Source organism: Tupaia chinensis, unplaced genomic scaffold, assembly GCF_000334495.1.
Source record: "Tupaia chinensis unplaced genomic scaffold, TupChi_1.0 Scaffold000187_1, whole genome shotgun sequence".
Lineage (NCBI taxonomy): Eukaryota > Metazoa > Chordata > Mammalia > Scandentia > Tupaiidae > Tupaia > Tupaia belangeri.
In genome coordinates this window covers 4,990,927-5,008,319 of record NW_006159662.1, presented here as the reverse complement: position 1 = coordinate 5,008,319, position 17,393 = coordinate 4,990,927, and the positions used below count along the sequence as shown (strand labels likewise).

The window sequence follows — 17,393 nt, the reverse complement described above, 5'->3', positions numbered from 1 at the left end:
TTTTGTGAAACCCCCCCGGCCCCGCCAGCAATTCCATTCCAAGCCTGCAGACTCTGACAGTGATGATGATCCCTTGGAGGCATTCATGGCTGAAGTGGAGGCAAGTATCAACTTGTAAAGAATTGCCTATGGAAGGACCAGCAGTTAGCATAATGGCTATCTGACAGTGATGATGATCCCTTGGAGGCATTCATGGCTGAAGTGGAGGCAAGTATCAACTTGTAAAGAATTGCCTATGGAAGGACCAGCAGTTAGCATAATGGCTATGTCGCTGGACTTCCATGTAGTTGACCGCGGTTCAAGTCCCAGATTAGGTGGCTTAAACTCACGCCAGGTGCATGTGCGTGTGCATGTGTGCCCAAGATCCTGAGAGGAGAATGGAGGAGAAGGGATTGTGCTGTGGCCATCCCTGCTGGGGGGTGATTTATCGCTTTCTGTCTCTGTCTCTCTCTGTTTTTCTGGTGAGTGCATGCATCCTATAGCAAAAACCTCTCCAGAAAAAAAGAATTGCCTATGGAAAGACTTGAAACCTTAACACATTTTAGTCTACCCCCAAGGCTCCTGGGTTAGTAGATCTCGAGCAGGGTATTAAGTCCAGGACTAGCGACTTTGGGGCTGGGTAGTTCACTGTTGTGAGGGCTGCCCTGTGCATTGTAGGATGTTGAACTGTGTCCCTGCCTTCACTCCTCAGTAACACCAGCCCCACCCTGGCACCCTCTACTCCAAGTTGTGACTATCAAAAATGTCTTCGGACATTGCTAGGGCAATGTTGCGTAGGAGCAAAATCATTCCAGATTGAAAACCACCTTTTCAGATCAGAGCCAGAAATCTGTAATTTTTTACTAGCCCCTCTGGTAATTTGATATAAATGATCTTAAGTCACACTTTGAGAAAAGCTTATTTGCCTGAATTTAAGACCTTTTACAGCCATAACTGTATCAACTTAAAAAGAAGAGTGAGAGCCAGCAGGTGATGGAGTGGTGGATGCTCCCACATTGGCTGGCCACGGTTCAAGTTGTGGACACAGCAGCTTGTGGACTCCCACACTGGCTGACCACAGTTCAAGTCCTGGATCCAGCAGCTTGAAACTCATGCTGGGCATACGTATGTGCCTGGAGTCTAAAATCCCAGGAAGAGAATGGAGATGGAATCGTGGTGTGGCCATTGCCCCTGGGAGCTGATTTCTTACTTTCTCTCTCCATCTCGTGCATGTGCCCTATCTCTCCAAAAATATTCACTGAAGAGTTTATTTTTATGAAGCAAGCATTTTTACTAATTTTTACCTTAGATGATATGTATGAAGGGACTTCATAAAGTTCATGAAAAATTAGAATCAAAGAACTATTTTATTTTGGCACAAAAAAAATTTAAGACCATAAGTAGTTTTTTTACATTTATTTTCCATGAAGTTATTTTTTGCAGCATTGATTTATTTTAAGAATTATTTAATTTTGTAATTAAAACGTCCTTTTCCATGAACTTTTTGAAAATCCTGCTTGTTATAGGTGAAAATTGTACAGTTAAGTTTTTAGAGCATTTGGGTCTTTCACTTTGAAAAAATAATTGTTAAAATGCAGTTTGCATCAAAATAAAATTGTCAAAGTGCATAGCTAAATCTGTGATGTCAACGAAATTGTTGACATCACAGATTTAGATTTTTTTCCTTTTTTTTTTTTTTTTTTCTTTTTTTGCATGAGAGTGCTTGCACTTGACAGAGACATAGGAGTGAGAAAACATCCCCTTCACCCTATGGGGTGTGATTGCCCCACAATCCCTTCTACTTCATTTCTCCATCTTGTTGGGATTTTAGGCATTGCACGCATGTGTGTCCAGTAGGCATTTCAAGGTGCCAGGCCAGGATTCAAACCACAGTTGGCCACGTGGGATCCGGCTCCCTTAACCACTAGGCAACACAGCCTGTTCTAGAATTTCTTTCTAATAGAAATTTCCAAGAGCCAGGTTCTGTGAGGCTGGCACATAAGGAAGAGTTCCGATCTCAGGCTCAGCGATCTCCCTGAGTAAAATGGTCACACACTTGCTCTTCATCCACGGCTGGCTGAAGCTGGAGGCAGATCATGGTGTCAGTGTTCTGATGGCGCTGTGCTCATTCACTCTCTCTGACTCTGTTTCCGTCTCTCTGACTCACAGAAGAAATAAACTTTAAAAAGAAAGAGAATTCCTCTTTCAGTGTTTTTAATGGATGTGATTCCTTAGGGCCTTTCGTTTCTTTAGGATCAGGCTGCTAGAGACATGAAGAGGCTTGAAGAAAAGGACAAGGAACGAAAAAACGTAAAGTAAGTTGTTTTCTTCTCCTTCATAAAGGTTACATAAAAATTGCTGGAATATTGCAAAGCCTATTCCCCCAAAGTAAAAATTAACATACACAAATGTCTTTACTTGAAGTTACTCTTAAATTTTAAATATTTTTGTAGGTAATAGAGATAGCAAAAGTCTTTGCATTTGCAGTAATTAAAAATTATCCTATTTGCTAAAGTAGCATTTGGTCTTTAACCATAAATAGTGTTTTAGTAAACACAAGAATTGAATTGCAGTAGGGGTCTGGGGAGCATAGTTATTAAAGTTTTGGTTCATTGTTTGGAGTTGTATCCCATGATATAAATAAGTTAATGCCTGTGTGATTGTTTATGAGAAGTAATGATGATTATATCATAAAAACAAATGTATTTTGGTATAATAAAACCTCATTTCACGAAGAGTGACATCGTGCTTTAGCATTCTTAGAACTTGAAGTACTTAATGTACTGAGAAAGAGACATCTCGTTTTTACACTTGTAAGACCCTTTCAACCAACCGTGAGTGGACTTTTTTCTCCCTCTGCTTGACTATCAGTGCTTCAGGCTCCTCCCAAGGTTCCCGTGGCATATGGAGGTTCATTCCTCTTGTTGGTGCTTATGTATGTTGCATCCTCTTCCAGCTGCCCTGTACTGGTGGTGCTGCTTGCTGGTTGCCTTAGGAATAGTGAGTTACTTTAGTTAGTTAGGCAGAAAGTCAAATTAGAAAGAGGTGCTTGTGGGAACTAAGCAACCATACTTTGTGTAGCTACTGAGAAATGCACCAAGTGGCAGTAGTCTCCTTTTCCATTGAGCAGTTTAGGAGTTTTAGTCCCAAACTCACAAAGGAGTTAATGTAGTTTTTCTTCTGTTCTCTTACTGCCTAAGGGACAATATGAAAGTTATGACCTTCTTTCTCTAGCATATACAAACACAGGAATCTCTTTAATGTGAAATACTTTTCACAGCTGTATTGTGTTTGATGTATAGGTCGACAGGGTAGGATCCTTTGATACCTATGTTCAGAAAGTTTTTACTCCCAATCTCCTTGTGAGTAATTGGTGTTTATGGGGTACTACATCAGCCTGTTCAAAAGACATGCACAGTACAGCTTACAGATTGAAACCACACATATTCGATGGGTGGAGAGCTTACAGTGCGAGAATTGCTGCTTTGTTATTGTTAGTGTTGAGAGTTCCTATGCTGTATGGAATTCAACACTAATCTGCTGTAAGTATGGAGCTGGGTATGTGGAACATTTGCAGGGAAGTTTGTTTCTCCGCTTGTTTTTCCAGGGGTATTCGAGATGACATTGAAGAGGAAGATGACCAAGTGAGTTCCTATGCAGTATTTCTCTTTTATTTTTACCCCGCAAAGTCTATACTGGGGAAAAGCTAGCTTGCCTTCACTGGAATGGCCATTCCTTATTCAGCAGGGAATGTCATTTGAGTTACTCCTTTTCTACCTGTGTGACCAGTTGGTAATGATAAAGATTCACATGGCTTTCTCCCATGTTGAAGATGGAACTTTTGATCAGCTGTAAAATTGAAAAGAAATAGAAGCTTTTTTCAGCTTGCTTTTTTAAAACCCCAAATTAATATTCTAATAAATCAGGTAGTAGAGTGGGCTCTATTGATGGCCTCTTAGCAACATCTAACCTCTACCTTTTTGTAAGGGTCTGTTTCTGATTTGTACATTTCAAGATAGAATATTAATGACAGTCCATTGATGTTTTTGTTTTTCCATTGTTCAGTTGTGGGATGGTAAGAACCACAGTGAGCCCTTTCCAGGTTTGTGATTTTCCTAGACAGTGCTACTTTCCAGATGTGGGTTGGTAAAGCCACAGCATATGTTCCACAGCTCTGGGAAGGGTAGGTAGACACCCCATGTCAGGAAGGCTGTGGAACAGACAAATTTATAAATCTTCTGTTAAGCAAATTAATTTTGTAGTACTAACTGTCTCATCCATGTCTTCTGATTGTCCTAAATACCACTGCCATTGTTAAAGGACTCTTTGCTAGTAGTTTTGCCTTACTTGGTAGGTATGAAACTGTGCAGTCATCTGGTACATTGTGTGCACTAATTACAGGAGAGGAACATTCTCAGTTGAACTTGGGTGTGATTGTATGCTTGTGCTTTCCTGCAGGAAGCTTATTTTCGATACATGGCAGAAAACCCAACTGCTGGTGTGGTTCAGGAGGAAGAAGAAGACAATTTGGAATATGACAGTGATGGAAATCCAATTGCACCGTCCAAAAAGATCATTGATCCTCTTCCTCCCATTGATCATTCAGAGGTATGGTATCTTTTGCTGAATTTGATGCCGTTTCTCAAGTTGATTCTGTTTTCCTCAGCTTTCAGTATTTGAGCTTTCTCAGTGTCCTAAGTACTCTATGTTGGGAGAACATTTGTACTTTAGAATCTTTTCATCTCTGCTAAGTGGTTGAGTCAGAAATTGCTTCAGGCTCTATAGCCTATATTGTTGAAAGCTATATTTGAATTGGTCACTTACATTCAATTTTAGAATTTTAAGAATTTTTTTCAAGCAATTATACTTGTTTTCCAGAAACAGTGCTTACATCTTCCTTTCAAAATGGGTCTTCAGGCCCACATTTGGTTTTTAATTACTGTAAATCATTACCATTGCTCCCAGATCTAGAGTAGATGAGAGGCTGTTTCTTCAAAGAGAAGTCAGGGGGGACCAGCAGTTAGCGTAATGGCTATGTCACTGGACTCCCATGTAGTCGACTGTGGTTCACGTCCCGGACCCGGTGGCTTTAAACTCACGCCAGGCGCGTGTACGTGCGTGCCCAAGATCCCGAGAGGAGAATGGAGGAGAAGGGATTGCGGTGTGACCATTCCCCCTGGGGGGTGATTTCTCGCTTTCTGTCTCTATGTCTCTCTCTCTGGCGAGCGCACGTGCCCTATAGCAAAAACCTCTCCAAAAAAAAAAAAAGAGAAGTCAGGAAGTAAATGGTTCTTCAGTCAGATAAAGGAAGTGAGGGTATCAATATAACCTATTTGAAAAATGTCAGTGTTTCAAATCCAGGCATCTGTTAGACTAGATCTTGCATACCCTGGTGATTCCGGAGCTAGAACAGTAGTGTTCAACATGTGGTTCAGAGACCCTTTCAGGGAGTCTACAAATTTGAAAGAATTTTCATATAATATTAAGGTTATTTGCCTTTTTGTCTGAGTTAGTATTTGCATCCACGGTATAAAAGCACTGAGAGATGAAGCTGCTCGTGCCTTAGCATAAGTCTAAGTAATGGCACCCTGCCAGTTCACAAGTCATTGTGTTCTTCCCTGCAAACCACTGCAGTTAAAAGAGGAAGCCAGTTTTACTTAATGCTTTTATGAAACACATTGTTAAGATTATTATTATGTCACTGGACTCCCATGTAGTCGACTGTGGTTCACGTCCCGGACCCGGTGGCTTTAAACTCACGCCAGGCGCGTGTACGTGCGTGCCCAAGATCCCGAGAGGAGAATGGAGGAGAAGGGATTGCGGTGTGACCATTCCCCCTGGGGGGTGATTTCTCGCTTTCTGTCTCTATGTCTCTCTCTCTGGCGAGCGCACGTGCCCTATAGCAAAAACCTCTCCAAAAAAAAAAAAAGAGAAGTCAGGAAGTAAATGGTTCTTCAGTCAGATAAAGGAAGTGAGGGTATCAATATAACCTATTTGAAAAATGTCAGTGTTTCAAATCCAGGCATCTGTTAGACTAGATCTTGCATACCCTGGTGATTCCGGAGCTAGAACAGTAGTGTTCAACATGTGGTTCAGAGACCCTTTCAGGGAGTCTACAAATTTGAAAGAATTTTCATATAATATTAAGGTTATTTGCCTTTTTGTCTGAGTTAGTATTTGCATCCACGGTATAAAAGCACTGAGAGATGAAGCTGCTCGTGCCTTAGCATAAGTCTAAGTAATGGCACCCTGCCAGTTCACAAGTCATTGTGTTCTTCCCTGCAAACCACTGCAGTTAAAAGAGGAAGCCAGTTTTACTTAATGCTTTTATGAAACACATTGTTAAGATTATTATACATTAAAAATTCTTTTTAATTGCCAAAGAGCATGTACACTTGCCAGGGTGTTGAGGGGAAAAGAGAAACAAAACCTCTCCCAATGGGGCATGGTCACATAGCAATCCTTTTTTCTCTGCTCTCAAGACTTTAGGGTCACATGTATATGCACCTGGCATGTTTTTCAAGGTGCTGGGGCCAGCATTCACACGACTTTCAGCCATGTAGGGTCCCACTGAGCTGAAGGACCGGCCCTACTTATTAAATCTACTCTGGTGTTACATGTGTGATAAAATGAGAAGTACATATAAGACACATTTCTGTTGCCTGCCAAAGTGTGATAGGTATCTCAAGGAAAAGCATTTCATATTTGAGTTATAAGCTGAGGTATTTTTTTTTTCATGGAATACCATTTTCACTTGAGAAACCAAATGACACTTCACTGAAAGCAAGTAAAAGTGCTTTCAGAAAATATTTTTGTGATAATGACTGATGCATGATGTTACAGAATTATGCATGAGTTAAAAAAACTCCTTTCAGGGAACCAGCAGTTAGCGTAATGGCTATGTCGCTGGACTCCCACGTAGTCGACCGCGGTTCGTGTCCCGGACCCGGTGGCTTAAAACTCACGCCGGGCGCGTGTGCGTGCGTGCCCAAGATCCCGAGAGGAGAATGGAGGAGAAGGGATTGCGGCGTGACCATCCCCCCTGGGGGGTGATTTCTCGCTTTCTGTCTCTATGTCTCTCTCTGTCTGTCTGGCGAGCGCACGCGCCCTACAGTGAAAAATCTCTCCAAAAAAAAAAAAAAAACTCCTTTCAGAATACATACTAGATCAATGTAATGAAGTCTAAAAAGTTCAGTCATACGATTTCAAATTACACAATCAAGGGACCAGCAGTTGGCGTAATGGCTAAGGCGCTGGACTCCCATGTAGTCAGCTGCGGTTCACGTCGCGGACCCGGTGGCTTAAAACTCACGCCGGGCGCGCGTGTGTGCGTGCCCAAGATCCCGAGAGGAGAATGGAGGAGAAGGGATTGTGGCGTGGCCATCCCCCCAGAAGGTGATTTCTCGCTTTCTGTCTCTCTGTCTCTGTCTGTCTGCCAAGCGCACGCACCCTATAGCGAAAACCTCTCCAAAAAAAAAAAAAAATTACACAATCAAAATAATCTTTAGGAAATAACTATTTGTCGAGTTGTAGGGGAGTATCAAAAATCCTCAAGTATCTGAAAAGGCTACTAAAATAATCTCCTCCCTTCCCTGACTGTAAGTCTTTTTGAGCCAAGATTTTCTCCATGGGCTTCAATTAAAACAACTTATCTCAACAATACGAATGCTGTAAGAGCTATTTTCTTTGAAGTCAGACATATTTTTGGAGATTTTTAGGAATATAAAACAATGCCACTCTTCTCACCAAATTTTCCTGGGTGTGTCCAGAATTAATGAGAAATTTTTACCATCTATGAAAGATTTAAATTCTCCCAAAAACCTCTGATGTCAAAAAGAATCATTTAACCTAATTCACATGTGGCGATTTACTTATGTTTTGTATCCTTAGTACAGAAAAGTATGGAAGAATAGCAGAAATTACTATTATCTTAAAAATTGGAAATGCTTGGCTGTACATTTCTTTAAAGTGATATAAGCAGTTTCATTTTATTTTCTTATTTATTTTTTCAAGTAAGTCTCCAGGTCCTTGAATCGCAGTTGGCCACATGGAAGTCCAACACCTCAGCTACCACTCCACCTGCTAGCCCAGCAATTTCATGTTTTAAAAAAGAATGGAAATTCTGGGACCAACAGGTGGCATAGTGGTTTAGACACAACTCCCACATGGCAACCACAGCTTAAAAGACCTGGCAGCTTGAAAGTCATGGCAGGCGCTTGTCTGTTCATGCCAGAATCCTAGGAGGAAAAGGGATTGTAGCCATCTACCCCGCCCTGGGGGGAGGGGTTTTCACTGTCTCTGTCCCTCTTCTCTCTGGCGAGCACACACACCCAATGACAAAAACCTTAAAAAGAAAAAAAATCAGAAATCTCTCTAAAGGCAAAGGTCTCACCAAAGGAAATATTAGAAATGTTTCAAAATGCCTAGAGTTAGGTGAACACCATAATCCAAAACATGTTTAAATGTTGTACAGTAAAATATCTACCCTGTCCATTGAGGTCTTTGGCATTACAGAGATTGCTTAGTCTACTTTAAGGTTGTTCAAAATCTGAGGTGTCCTTATCAGCTTCTTTAGTAAGTAGATTGATGTTTATATTTAAAAAGGAATAAGAAAATGTAGTGGCTATAACTTTCTGGGATGTATGCCATCACTAAATAGATTAATTCCTTTTTCTTCTAGCAGGGATGGCTTTACTTGTATATTTATAAGAGGTTATTTTGCATTAAAATTAAACTTACAAGATTGACTCTTGAATTCTAGACTAACTTTGAATAATTGGACCTGCAGATTGACTATCCACCATTTGAAAAAAATTTTTACAATGAGCATGAAGAGATAACCAACCTCACTCCACAGCAGTTAATAGATCTTCGGCATAAGCTCAATCTTCGGGTAAGATAATCATTCAGCCACTGTTGTTATATTAGTGTTAATTAGTCCAGGCTTAGTGTTATCGTTTATCCAAGCTGATAACCTTGCATTTCTTTGCTAATGGTTCTAGAACTGCTTTTGCTAGTGTAATAGTTATATCCCTTTTTTCATGTGTCTGGATTTATTTTAGTCCTCCAGATATTTTGATAGGATCTTTTCACTTAGAAAAAATAAACATCTTTTATGTGTGTGGGGCAAGCAGATGGTGTGTAGTTTAGGCGCTGCACATTCCTATATGGCCGACCACGGTTTGAGTCCTGGGCCTGGTGGCTTATTTTTTCTCTCTTTCTCTCTAGTCAAATTTAAATAAAAGAATGAATAAATAAAATTAAATAAATTATTCTTTTTAAAAAATAAATAGAAGTATGTGTATACTAATTCTACAGCAGTAATTAAAATTGCCCACCAAAACACTTTGGGGTAGAGTTGAGTGTAGAGGTGCACACCTGTGATCATAGCAACTCGGGAAGCTGAGGCTGGCGTGGACAATATAGTTAGACCCTGTCACTTAAAAAAAAAAAATTGGGGGGTTGCACTTGGCCATATTATTTAAGGTACTGCTAGATGTTAGTTAAATGAAATATACAGAAATAATAAGTTAACGTCTACTCTATTGTAGACAACTTTCTGGCTGATGTCTGCCTTACCAATTGCTCTGTGTTGTTTGAACTCCTGTTTTCCCAGAGGAGTAGAGCTGTGGGTAGATGAGTGTGGGTATAGGTAGATGTGTGTGTATTCGCGTCTGTTTTCTAAGAGTTCACCTGCTCCCCACTCTTCCCCAAAAAAATGTTTGGTTTGTTTAAGTGAAATCTTGGTTGGAAATACTTGTGTCACTGGAGAAGCATTGAAAAGTTATACTGTTGGAGACACAGTAGAAGTAATAAGCCCCCATTCTTCACCTGGGCACAGTTAGGACAGTGCTTTGACAGTGACTGGACCATGACTGAGATGCTAACTCTTCAGGCTAAACCGAAAATAGAGGTGGTAGATCACATCTTTGTAACTCGTACATACAGACTTGTTTTATTTGGAGTTTATTTTCAGTTTTCATTTTATTTTGAGAGAAAGTTTTGTTAATATTTTTTCTGCTATCTGGTTAATATTTATACAAAATTGCAAAAGGAATGTTAATAACTTCCCAGTTCATTGAATTATTTTTCTTCCTTTTTTTTTAAAGGTCATAATAAGGTGTGTACATTCCCCAGAGAGGGAAAGTGAGAAATCCTTCCCCTCCCCACCTCGGGGGGATAGTCATGCACAGCATTCCCTTCTCTTGGGATTTTGGGCATGCATGCACATGTGCCTGGCATGATTTTCAAGCTGTCAGGTCCGAGACATGAACCATGCAGTCAGCCATATGAGATCCAGCTGCCTCAATCTCCCTGCCACATGCTGGCCCTCTTGATTTCTTACGAGAAAATTAATTTTGATTTAAGATAGTTTCAGGTACTCAATAAAAATTATATGACAAAATTAGCTCAGGAATATTTCTTTTTCTTGTTTTTTTTTTTTTTTTTTTTTTAAGAATTACTTTATTTTAAACTTTTGGGACCAGCAGATTGAGTAACGATTACATCGCTGGACTCCATGTAGTTGACTGCCATGCGAGTCCCGGACCTGGCAGCTTAAAACTCATGTTGAATGCGTGTGTGTAGTGCCCAAAATCCTAAGAGGAGAATGGAGGAGAAGGGATTGCTGCATAGCCATCCCCTTCTCTCTTTCTCTCCAATGAGTGCACGTTCCCTACAGCAAATATCTCTCAAAAAAAATTATTTTATGTAACTTTTAATTATTGTTGTTATTGTTTTTTAATTTGACCAGAGAGAAAGTGAGAAAGCAAGCCACCAGATCTGGCGCTTATACCATGGTTGGCCATGTGGGAGTCTAGCCATGTAACCACTATACCATCTACTGGTCCCTATCATGTAGTTTTTTTATATGAGGTTTTGTATCTTATTATTTTAGATTTTGCCCTTTCAGTATATGCTTTTAGCTGCAGTGCTTATGTTTTCACTTCCTTTTCAACTTCAAGTGCTAGATCCAGGTAAGTATTGTTGAACTTCAAATGCTACTGTATTGAAGTTCATGTCATTCCTAGGAGTTGTCTCTATCTCTAGGTCTCTGGTGCTGCACCGCCTAGACCAGGAAGTAGTTTTGCTCATTTTGGGTTTGATGAACAGCTTATGCACCAGATTCGGAAATCTGAGTACACACAGCCCACCCCGATACAGTGTCAGGTAAGTAAAGCACAATGAAAGAAAAGAGTGACATTCTTGTGACTATATTTAGTTTACAAACAAATCAAAGCCTAAGTCGTTGTTTACTGTAGAACCATATCATCATGAGTAGGTGTCCGAATATTTCCTCTGACTTAAACTTTTGCTTTAATTAAGGTGGGGGAAACATACATGAAATCCAGGAGTATTTTTTAAAAAACTAAAGAGCAAATGTGAATTATTTACAGTTCTTAAGTGATTGGAAAATATTCTTTTGTAACTGTTAAATAACTTGAAAATATGATAGAAGGCATTTCATTAGGCCTAAACCTATCAGAAACATTTGTGCATGGACAGATTCAGCACTGTCAGTGACTAGCATTCCTTTTGTCAATGACCTGAAAATTCTCACTTATTATTGAAAGTAATAGCTTTGGTTTCCTATTCACATATGGGATTCATTCATTTCTATACAGAAAAATGAGAGGTTTTTTTATATGAATGAGGTAGTCCCGGTACCTTCTCAGGGAGAGAAAAATTTTCATTAGCAACCACCGCTATTGTAAATTGTATTTTTTGTATCCATATTTTCAAAGTAGAGTCAATTAAATAATCATTTATCTTCTCCCAGGATTTCCTACAGAGTATCAATCAGAATTGAAATTTTAGAATAGATACACTTTATTTTTTTCTCCAGGGTGTGCCTGTGGCATTAAGTGGCAGAGACATGATTGGTATTGCCAAGACAGGCAGTGGGAAAACCGCAGCCTTTATCTGGCCCATGTTGATTCATATAATGGACCAGAAGGAATTGGAACCAGGTGACGGACCAATTGCAGTGATTGTGTGTCCCACTCGGGAGCTTTGCCAACAGGTACGTGCTTGGTATAGAATGTCCCCTTCCATGTGTGTACTAGCAAGGGACTAATGAGTCAGGTGGATAGAATAACCATTTTTGTTGTTAACATATTTGTTGTTTTTTTCTATTGTAAAATACAAAATTCATCATCTTCACCATTTTTAAGTGTACAATTTAGCACTAAGTATATTTACATTGTTGTGCTATCAGGAAAATTTTGCTGAGTATTAAGTGTTACGTTTTTTCTGTATAGCCAACTACATATATTACCTACAGGGCCTCACCGTGTCACTGTCTTCCTGCCCCAGTCTTTCAGTTAGCTAGGATCATGAGCATATACAACCGTACCTGGTGTATTCTGGTTGGCCAAGGAGCCAAATGTAGCGCCCCCTGAAATTTCAACCTACTGAATGGTGGTGCTACCTCTGTGCCACTGTGCCTGGACCAGAAATACTGTTTTAAGGGGGAAAAAAAAAGCAGTGATATAGGAATCGTTTGTATTATAAGCTCACAATGATTTTTTTCCAGGATGAATTCATTTTTCTTGGTAGAAAGGCAATGACAGAATTAGGAAGACAAGTGGAAAACAAAAAATGACTAATCAAGGCAAGATTCTAGATAGCCTTTTAGGATGTGCTAGTGGTACTCTACTATATTTACTTATACCTTTCTGAGTAAAACTGGGATTTTTTAAAGCATGTTCTAGGGTTAGATTTTCTATGACATCACACCATGTTTTTCAGAACTCTCTTTTGATTATAATAGAGGTATTTGCTAATGTCGCAGCTTGTTAATATGTTAACAACTTTGTAGATCCATGCAGAATGTAAGCGATTTGGGAAAGCATATAATCTTCGATCAGTGGCCGTATATGGAGGAGGGAGCATGTGGGAGCAGGCCAAGGCCCTTCAGGAAGGGGCAGAGATTGTCGTATGTACCCCAGTAAGTATGTCTTGTGCATAAATGGCTCCTCAGCCTCTCTTGGTATGGAAAACAGGGTTCGTTTTGGAGGGAATTTCCCCCTAAAGTGTGGTAAAGCAAGGTTGGTAATACCCCAATGAATGACAGCATGTGGCTTTGCTTAAATTTTAATTTGTTGACTAAAATGGCAGTCTAGTAAGAGTCTCTGTGATGTATACAGTTAGTAGCTACACATTCCTATTTCGTGTAGTTTTTCTTACACTTTTCTAGAAAATGGATCTGTGATTACCAAGCACGTTGAGAATAAGAAACCTGTCTCGGAGTATGGATAAAACTGCCCAGAAAGGTGTAGTCCAAACGTTAAAATCCATCAATAAGGCTATAAATCAGATCATTTCAGAGTGCCTTGCAAAATGCCCTGGCCACTTTTCCATGGAATTGAAGTCCTATTTAATGTAAAAGAATTTAGTTCACTTTTGAAAATTTCTGTTCTTTTGAACTATGTAGTGCATGTAGTCTAAGACTGGAGAATTAGCACTTTAGCCAGGAGCTCAGCTTTAAAAAGTCTTTATAAGTGCCGTTTAATTATACTTATACACTTTTTGAATTGTATAGGGTCGACTGATTGATCATGTGAAGAAAAAAGCTACCAATCTTCAAAGAGTCTCTTACCTTGTATTTGATGAAGCAGATCGAATGTTTGACATGGGATTTGGTATGCTTCGATACCAGTTTCTTCTCTCCCTATCCTCACAATATTATTTTTTTTCCATGTCTTTCTAGGCTTGCCAATTTTTGTTTTCAGAATAAGATAAAAATACTCCTGAATAGTGTTAGACTGTAGCTAAGACCTTAACATTTTTGGGAGTATTTAATTGGAAAATACATTAGGCTTGATTGGGTTGAGGACATTTGAAAATGCCACTGTATACTGGGGAGTGTCTTCTCTCTGCTTCATTTGTATTTATATGCCTTTGATTGTGAAGGTCAAAGTCTGTGTTCTCAGGTAAGTGCTTTCCTGTCCTCCTTGATTTACCCAACTGTGTGAAAATGATAAGCTGTCTTTACTGAATCTACCACCACTAGACCCAACCCAGTAGATGGAAGGATAAAGTTTTAGAGTTTCATACTGAATAAGTCTAGCAGTTTCAAAATATCCTTAGTTCTTACAACTTCTTATGAACATTTTTATACTAAGATGACTTTTCCGGGCTTCCCAAAATATGTTTCAGGGTTACAATACTAATCTTATTGTTCTACTTCTTCCAGAGTACCAAGTTCGATCCATAGCAAGTCATGTCCGTCCTGACAGACAGAGTATGTATGAAGCAGCTTTCTTAAACCACATTTGTACTCAGAGTGAACACATGTTTATTTTATAAGCACTCAAAGTTAGGGAAGCAAAAATGATCATGTGTGTTCTGGTGAGAATCATAAAGGGAAAGATAATGACAGTTTATCTGAGCCAGACAGAACTTCGAGATCATCAGATACAACTTGCTTCTTTTTTGGAGAGGTTTTCGCTATAGGGCGCGTGCGCTCGCCAGACAGACAGAGAGACATAGAGACAGAAAGCGAGAAATCACCTCCCGGGGGAATGGTCACACTGCAGTCCCTTCTCCTCCATTCTCCTCTCGGGATCTTGGGCACCCACGCACACATGCCCGGCATGAGTTCTAAGCCACTGGGTCCGGGAACCGCAGTCAACTATGTGGGAGTCCAGCAACAGCCATTACGCTAACTGCTGGTTCCCACAAATTGCTTCTATAGATGATAAAACCAAGGCTCAGAAATTATACGATTTGCTCCAGTTTATACAGTGTTAGCAGTAGGTAGAAACAATCTATGCATAGTACAGATCAACTTTGAAATCAAGAACCATTTCTGAATCGTGCTAACAACTTAGTCTTAACTAGAAATGCAGTAAAAAGTAGAATAAGACCAAGTACTTTTCTCTTTCGTGAATTAGTCTTTAAATTGAAAGTTTAGGTGAGTTTGTGCAAAGAACCAAGTAGTACTGAGAATATCAAAGAAGCTTAGTGAGGTATTCAACGGAGAAGTCATGTTGTTTCTTTAACAGAATTTACTTTACCTTTTAGCTCTTTTATTCAGTGCAACTTTCCGGAAAAAGATTGAAAAATTGGCCAGAGACATCCTGATTGACCCTATTAGAGTGGTGCAGGGAGATATTGGAGAGGTAACCCTAAGCACTTCTATTTGGGACTTCCTTGGGTTATTTTTTCTATTATGGAGGCAATTAATTTCTCACTATTGAGTAATACAAATATTATGTTTATGTAGAGGTACCATGTTTCAGATTTGCTTTAAAATATACAAGTTGGAAAGAAGGGCTTCTTTTAAAGAAAAGATTGTCAAAATGTTGTATTGGTAATTTTTGAAGCTGGATGATGGGTTCATGGGAGTAGGTAATGTTTATTTCACCTTTTTTTGGGGGGGGGTTGCTATAGGGCACGTGTGCTCTCCAGAAAGAGAGACAGAAAGTGAGAAATCACCCCCCCCCAGGGGTAATTGCCATGCCGCAGTCCCTTCTTTTCCGTTCTCTTTGGATCTTGGGCACACACGCACCTGGCATGAGTTTAAGCCACTGGGTCCAGGACTCGAACCACAGTTGACTACATGGGAGTCCAGTGACATAGCATTACATCAACTGCTAGTCCCGATGTTTATTTCACTTTTAAAATTTCCAAGTACGAACAGAAAAGTTGAACTGGAAGACTACTGGTGAGTTAGGATGGCGTTAATGCTTTAAATGATTATGAAAGGAGCCCTACTCAGGATGGAAGGGATGACTTCACGGGCTTAGTGAAAATAAGATTTTCTTTCTTATCTATTCATGTGCCCTATGTGGGAAACTTCTCTGAATTAGGATTTGGAATTCAGTTATGGCTGCTTAGAGAATTCCTTTTTATTTATTTATTTATTTATTTTGGCAGGTCTATTGCTAAAGTTCCTGTGTAGTTAGCATCTTGACTTTGTCCAATTTTCATTTTTGGTTGCCTTCTGTTTGCATGTGTTGATTACTAGGAACAGAGAATGAGTGAGATCAAAAAGGAGTTTATTAGGAATAATCCAAATAGGCACATAAGCAAGCAGTGCACAGTATTAAGGCATACAGATTAGGTAGGGGTATGTACTCACCAGGAGAGCAAGGTGATCTGGGAGGAGAGTGAGTTTTGAGCCATGTTTGACTTGCTGAAGGAAGGCCCAAAGAAATAAGTTTTTCAAAATTCTGCTTACAGGTAAAAGTATAGTGCCTCGTCCTTACTCAGGTGCCCAGTGTCAGAAGCTTGTTTCATTTCTTCCTTCTTAGGCAAATGAAGATGTGACACAGATTGTGGAGATTCTCCATTCTGGGCCTAGTAAATGGAACTGGCTTACCCGGCGCCTGGTGGAATTTACCTCTTCAGGAAGTGTCCTCCTGTTTGTTACTAAAAAAGCCAATGCGGAAGAACTCGCCAATAACCTTAAACAGGAAGGTCATAATCTCGGGCTGCTCCATGGGGACATGGATCAGAGTGAGAGAAACAAGGTCATTTCAGACTTTAAGAAAAAAGACATCCCAGTTTTGGTGGCCACAGATGTTGCAGGTAGAGTGTGAATTTAACAGTAACTTTAGGTCCCTGTGCTGTAAGGGTGTCCTTTCTTATTATTTAAGACCTGTAGTATGTGTGCAGACCAATGAACAATTCTCCTGGCCTACTGGTCATGCCTGAGGAATAGCCATTCTGCACAGTGATCACAGCCTGGTAGTCTGGACAGCACTTTTCACCTCATGCTTCTCTCGGATCAGAGAATCCCTGTAGCTAGAGGATACTTGGGGAAAACAGAGGACACTTGTGGGAAAGTAGCTGTGTCCTTACCCAGTGTCTGAATATGGTAGATATCTTACATTGTTTGTTTAGTTGGGCATACTTCACCCAAGATGAGAAAAATTTTTGGAGTGTGATTTTTGGCTTTGTTCTGCCGAGTTAATAGATACCCTTAAGAACTTAAATTTTCTCCCAGAAAGAGGAGAATGCCTCAGCTTCAAGATGCATTTGAAGCTGGTTTTAATTTTTTAAATATGATCCTGGTATAAGAGAAGGGGCATGGCAAATGATAAATGTGTGTGTCTTACACGAGATGGCCCCGCATCACAGACTATCTGGCGGTAATATTGTAGAGGAGTAACTTTCATGCCTGGTATCTTAGCTCACCAAATCCATGCACTTTGCCTAGATAGGGAATTGTGGGTTCTTAGAGTACCTGCGTTTCTGGTTACTTTGATATTTTGACTAGATGATGAATAAAAGAATTAGGTTGCTTTTTTTTTTAAGAATTACTTAACTTTATTTATTTATTTTAATTTGACCTGAGTGAGAGAGAAAGAGAGCAGAAAAGTGGGAAAGCAAGCTGCCAGGTCTGGGACTTGAAACGTTGTCAGCCATGTGGGAGTCCAGTACTCTTAACCATCACCCCACCTGCT

General features: G+C 39.9%; 1 protein-coding gene across 1 annotated transcript in view; it reads left to right on the top strand.

Annotated features, from left to right (window-relative positions):
- The window catches only part of DDX42 (DEAD-box helicase 42), a gene marked incomplete in the record, with an annotated part of 49,453 nt that overhangs the window by 15,751 nt on the left and 16,309 nt on the right, over nt 1-17,393 (top strand). Inside the window, 12 exon segments of the mRNA XM_014587187.2 lie at nt 3-100; nt 2,233-2,294; nt 3,587-3,623; nt 4,438-4,587; nt 8,768-8,872; nt 11,029-11,148; nt 11,825-12,001; nt 12,800-12,928; nt 13,523-13,622; nt 14,177-14,224; nt 15,007-15,104; nt 16,239-16,515. Of these exon segments, the coding sequence (XP_014442673.1) occupies nt 3-100; nt 2,233-2,294; nt 3,587-3,623; nt 4,438-4,587; nt 8,768-8,872; nt 11,029-11,148; nt 11,825-12,001; nt 12,800-12,928; nt 13,523-13,622; nt 14,177-14,224; nt 15,007-15,104; nt 16,239-16,515 (1,401 nt within the window).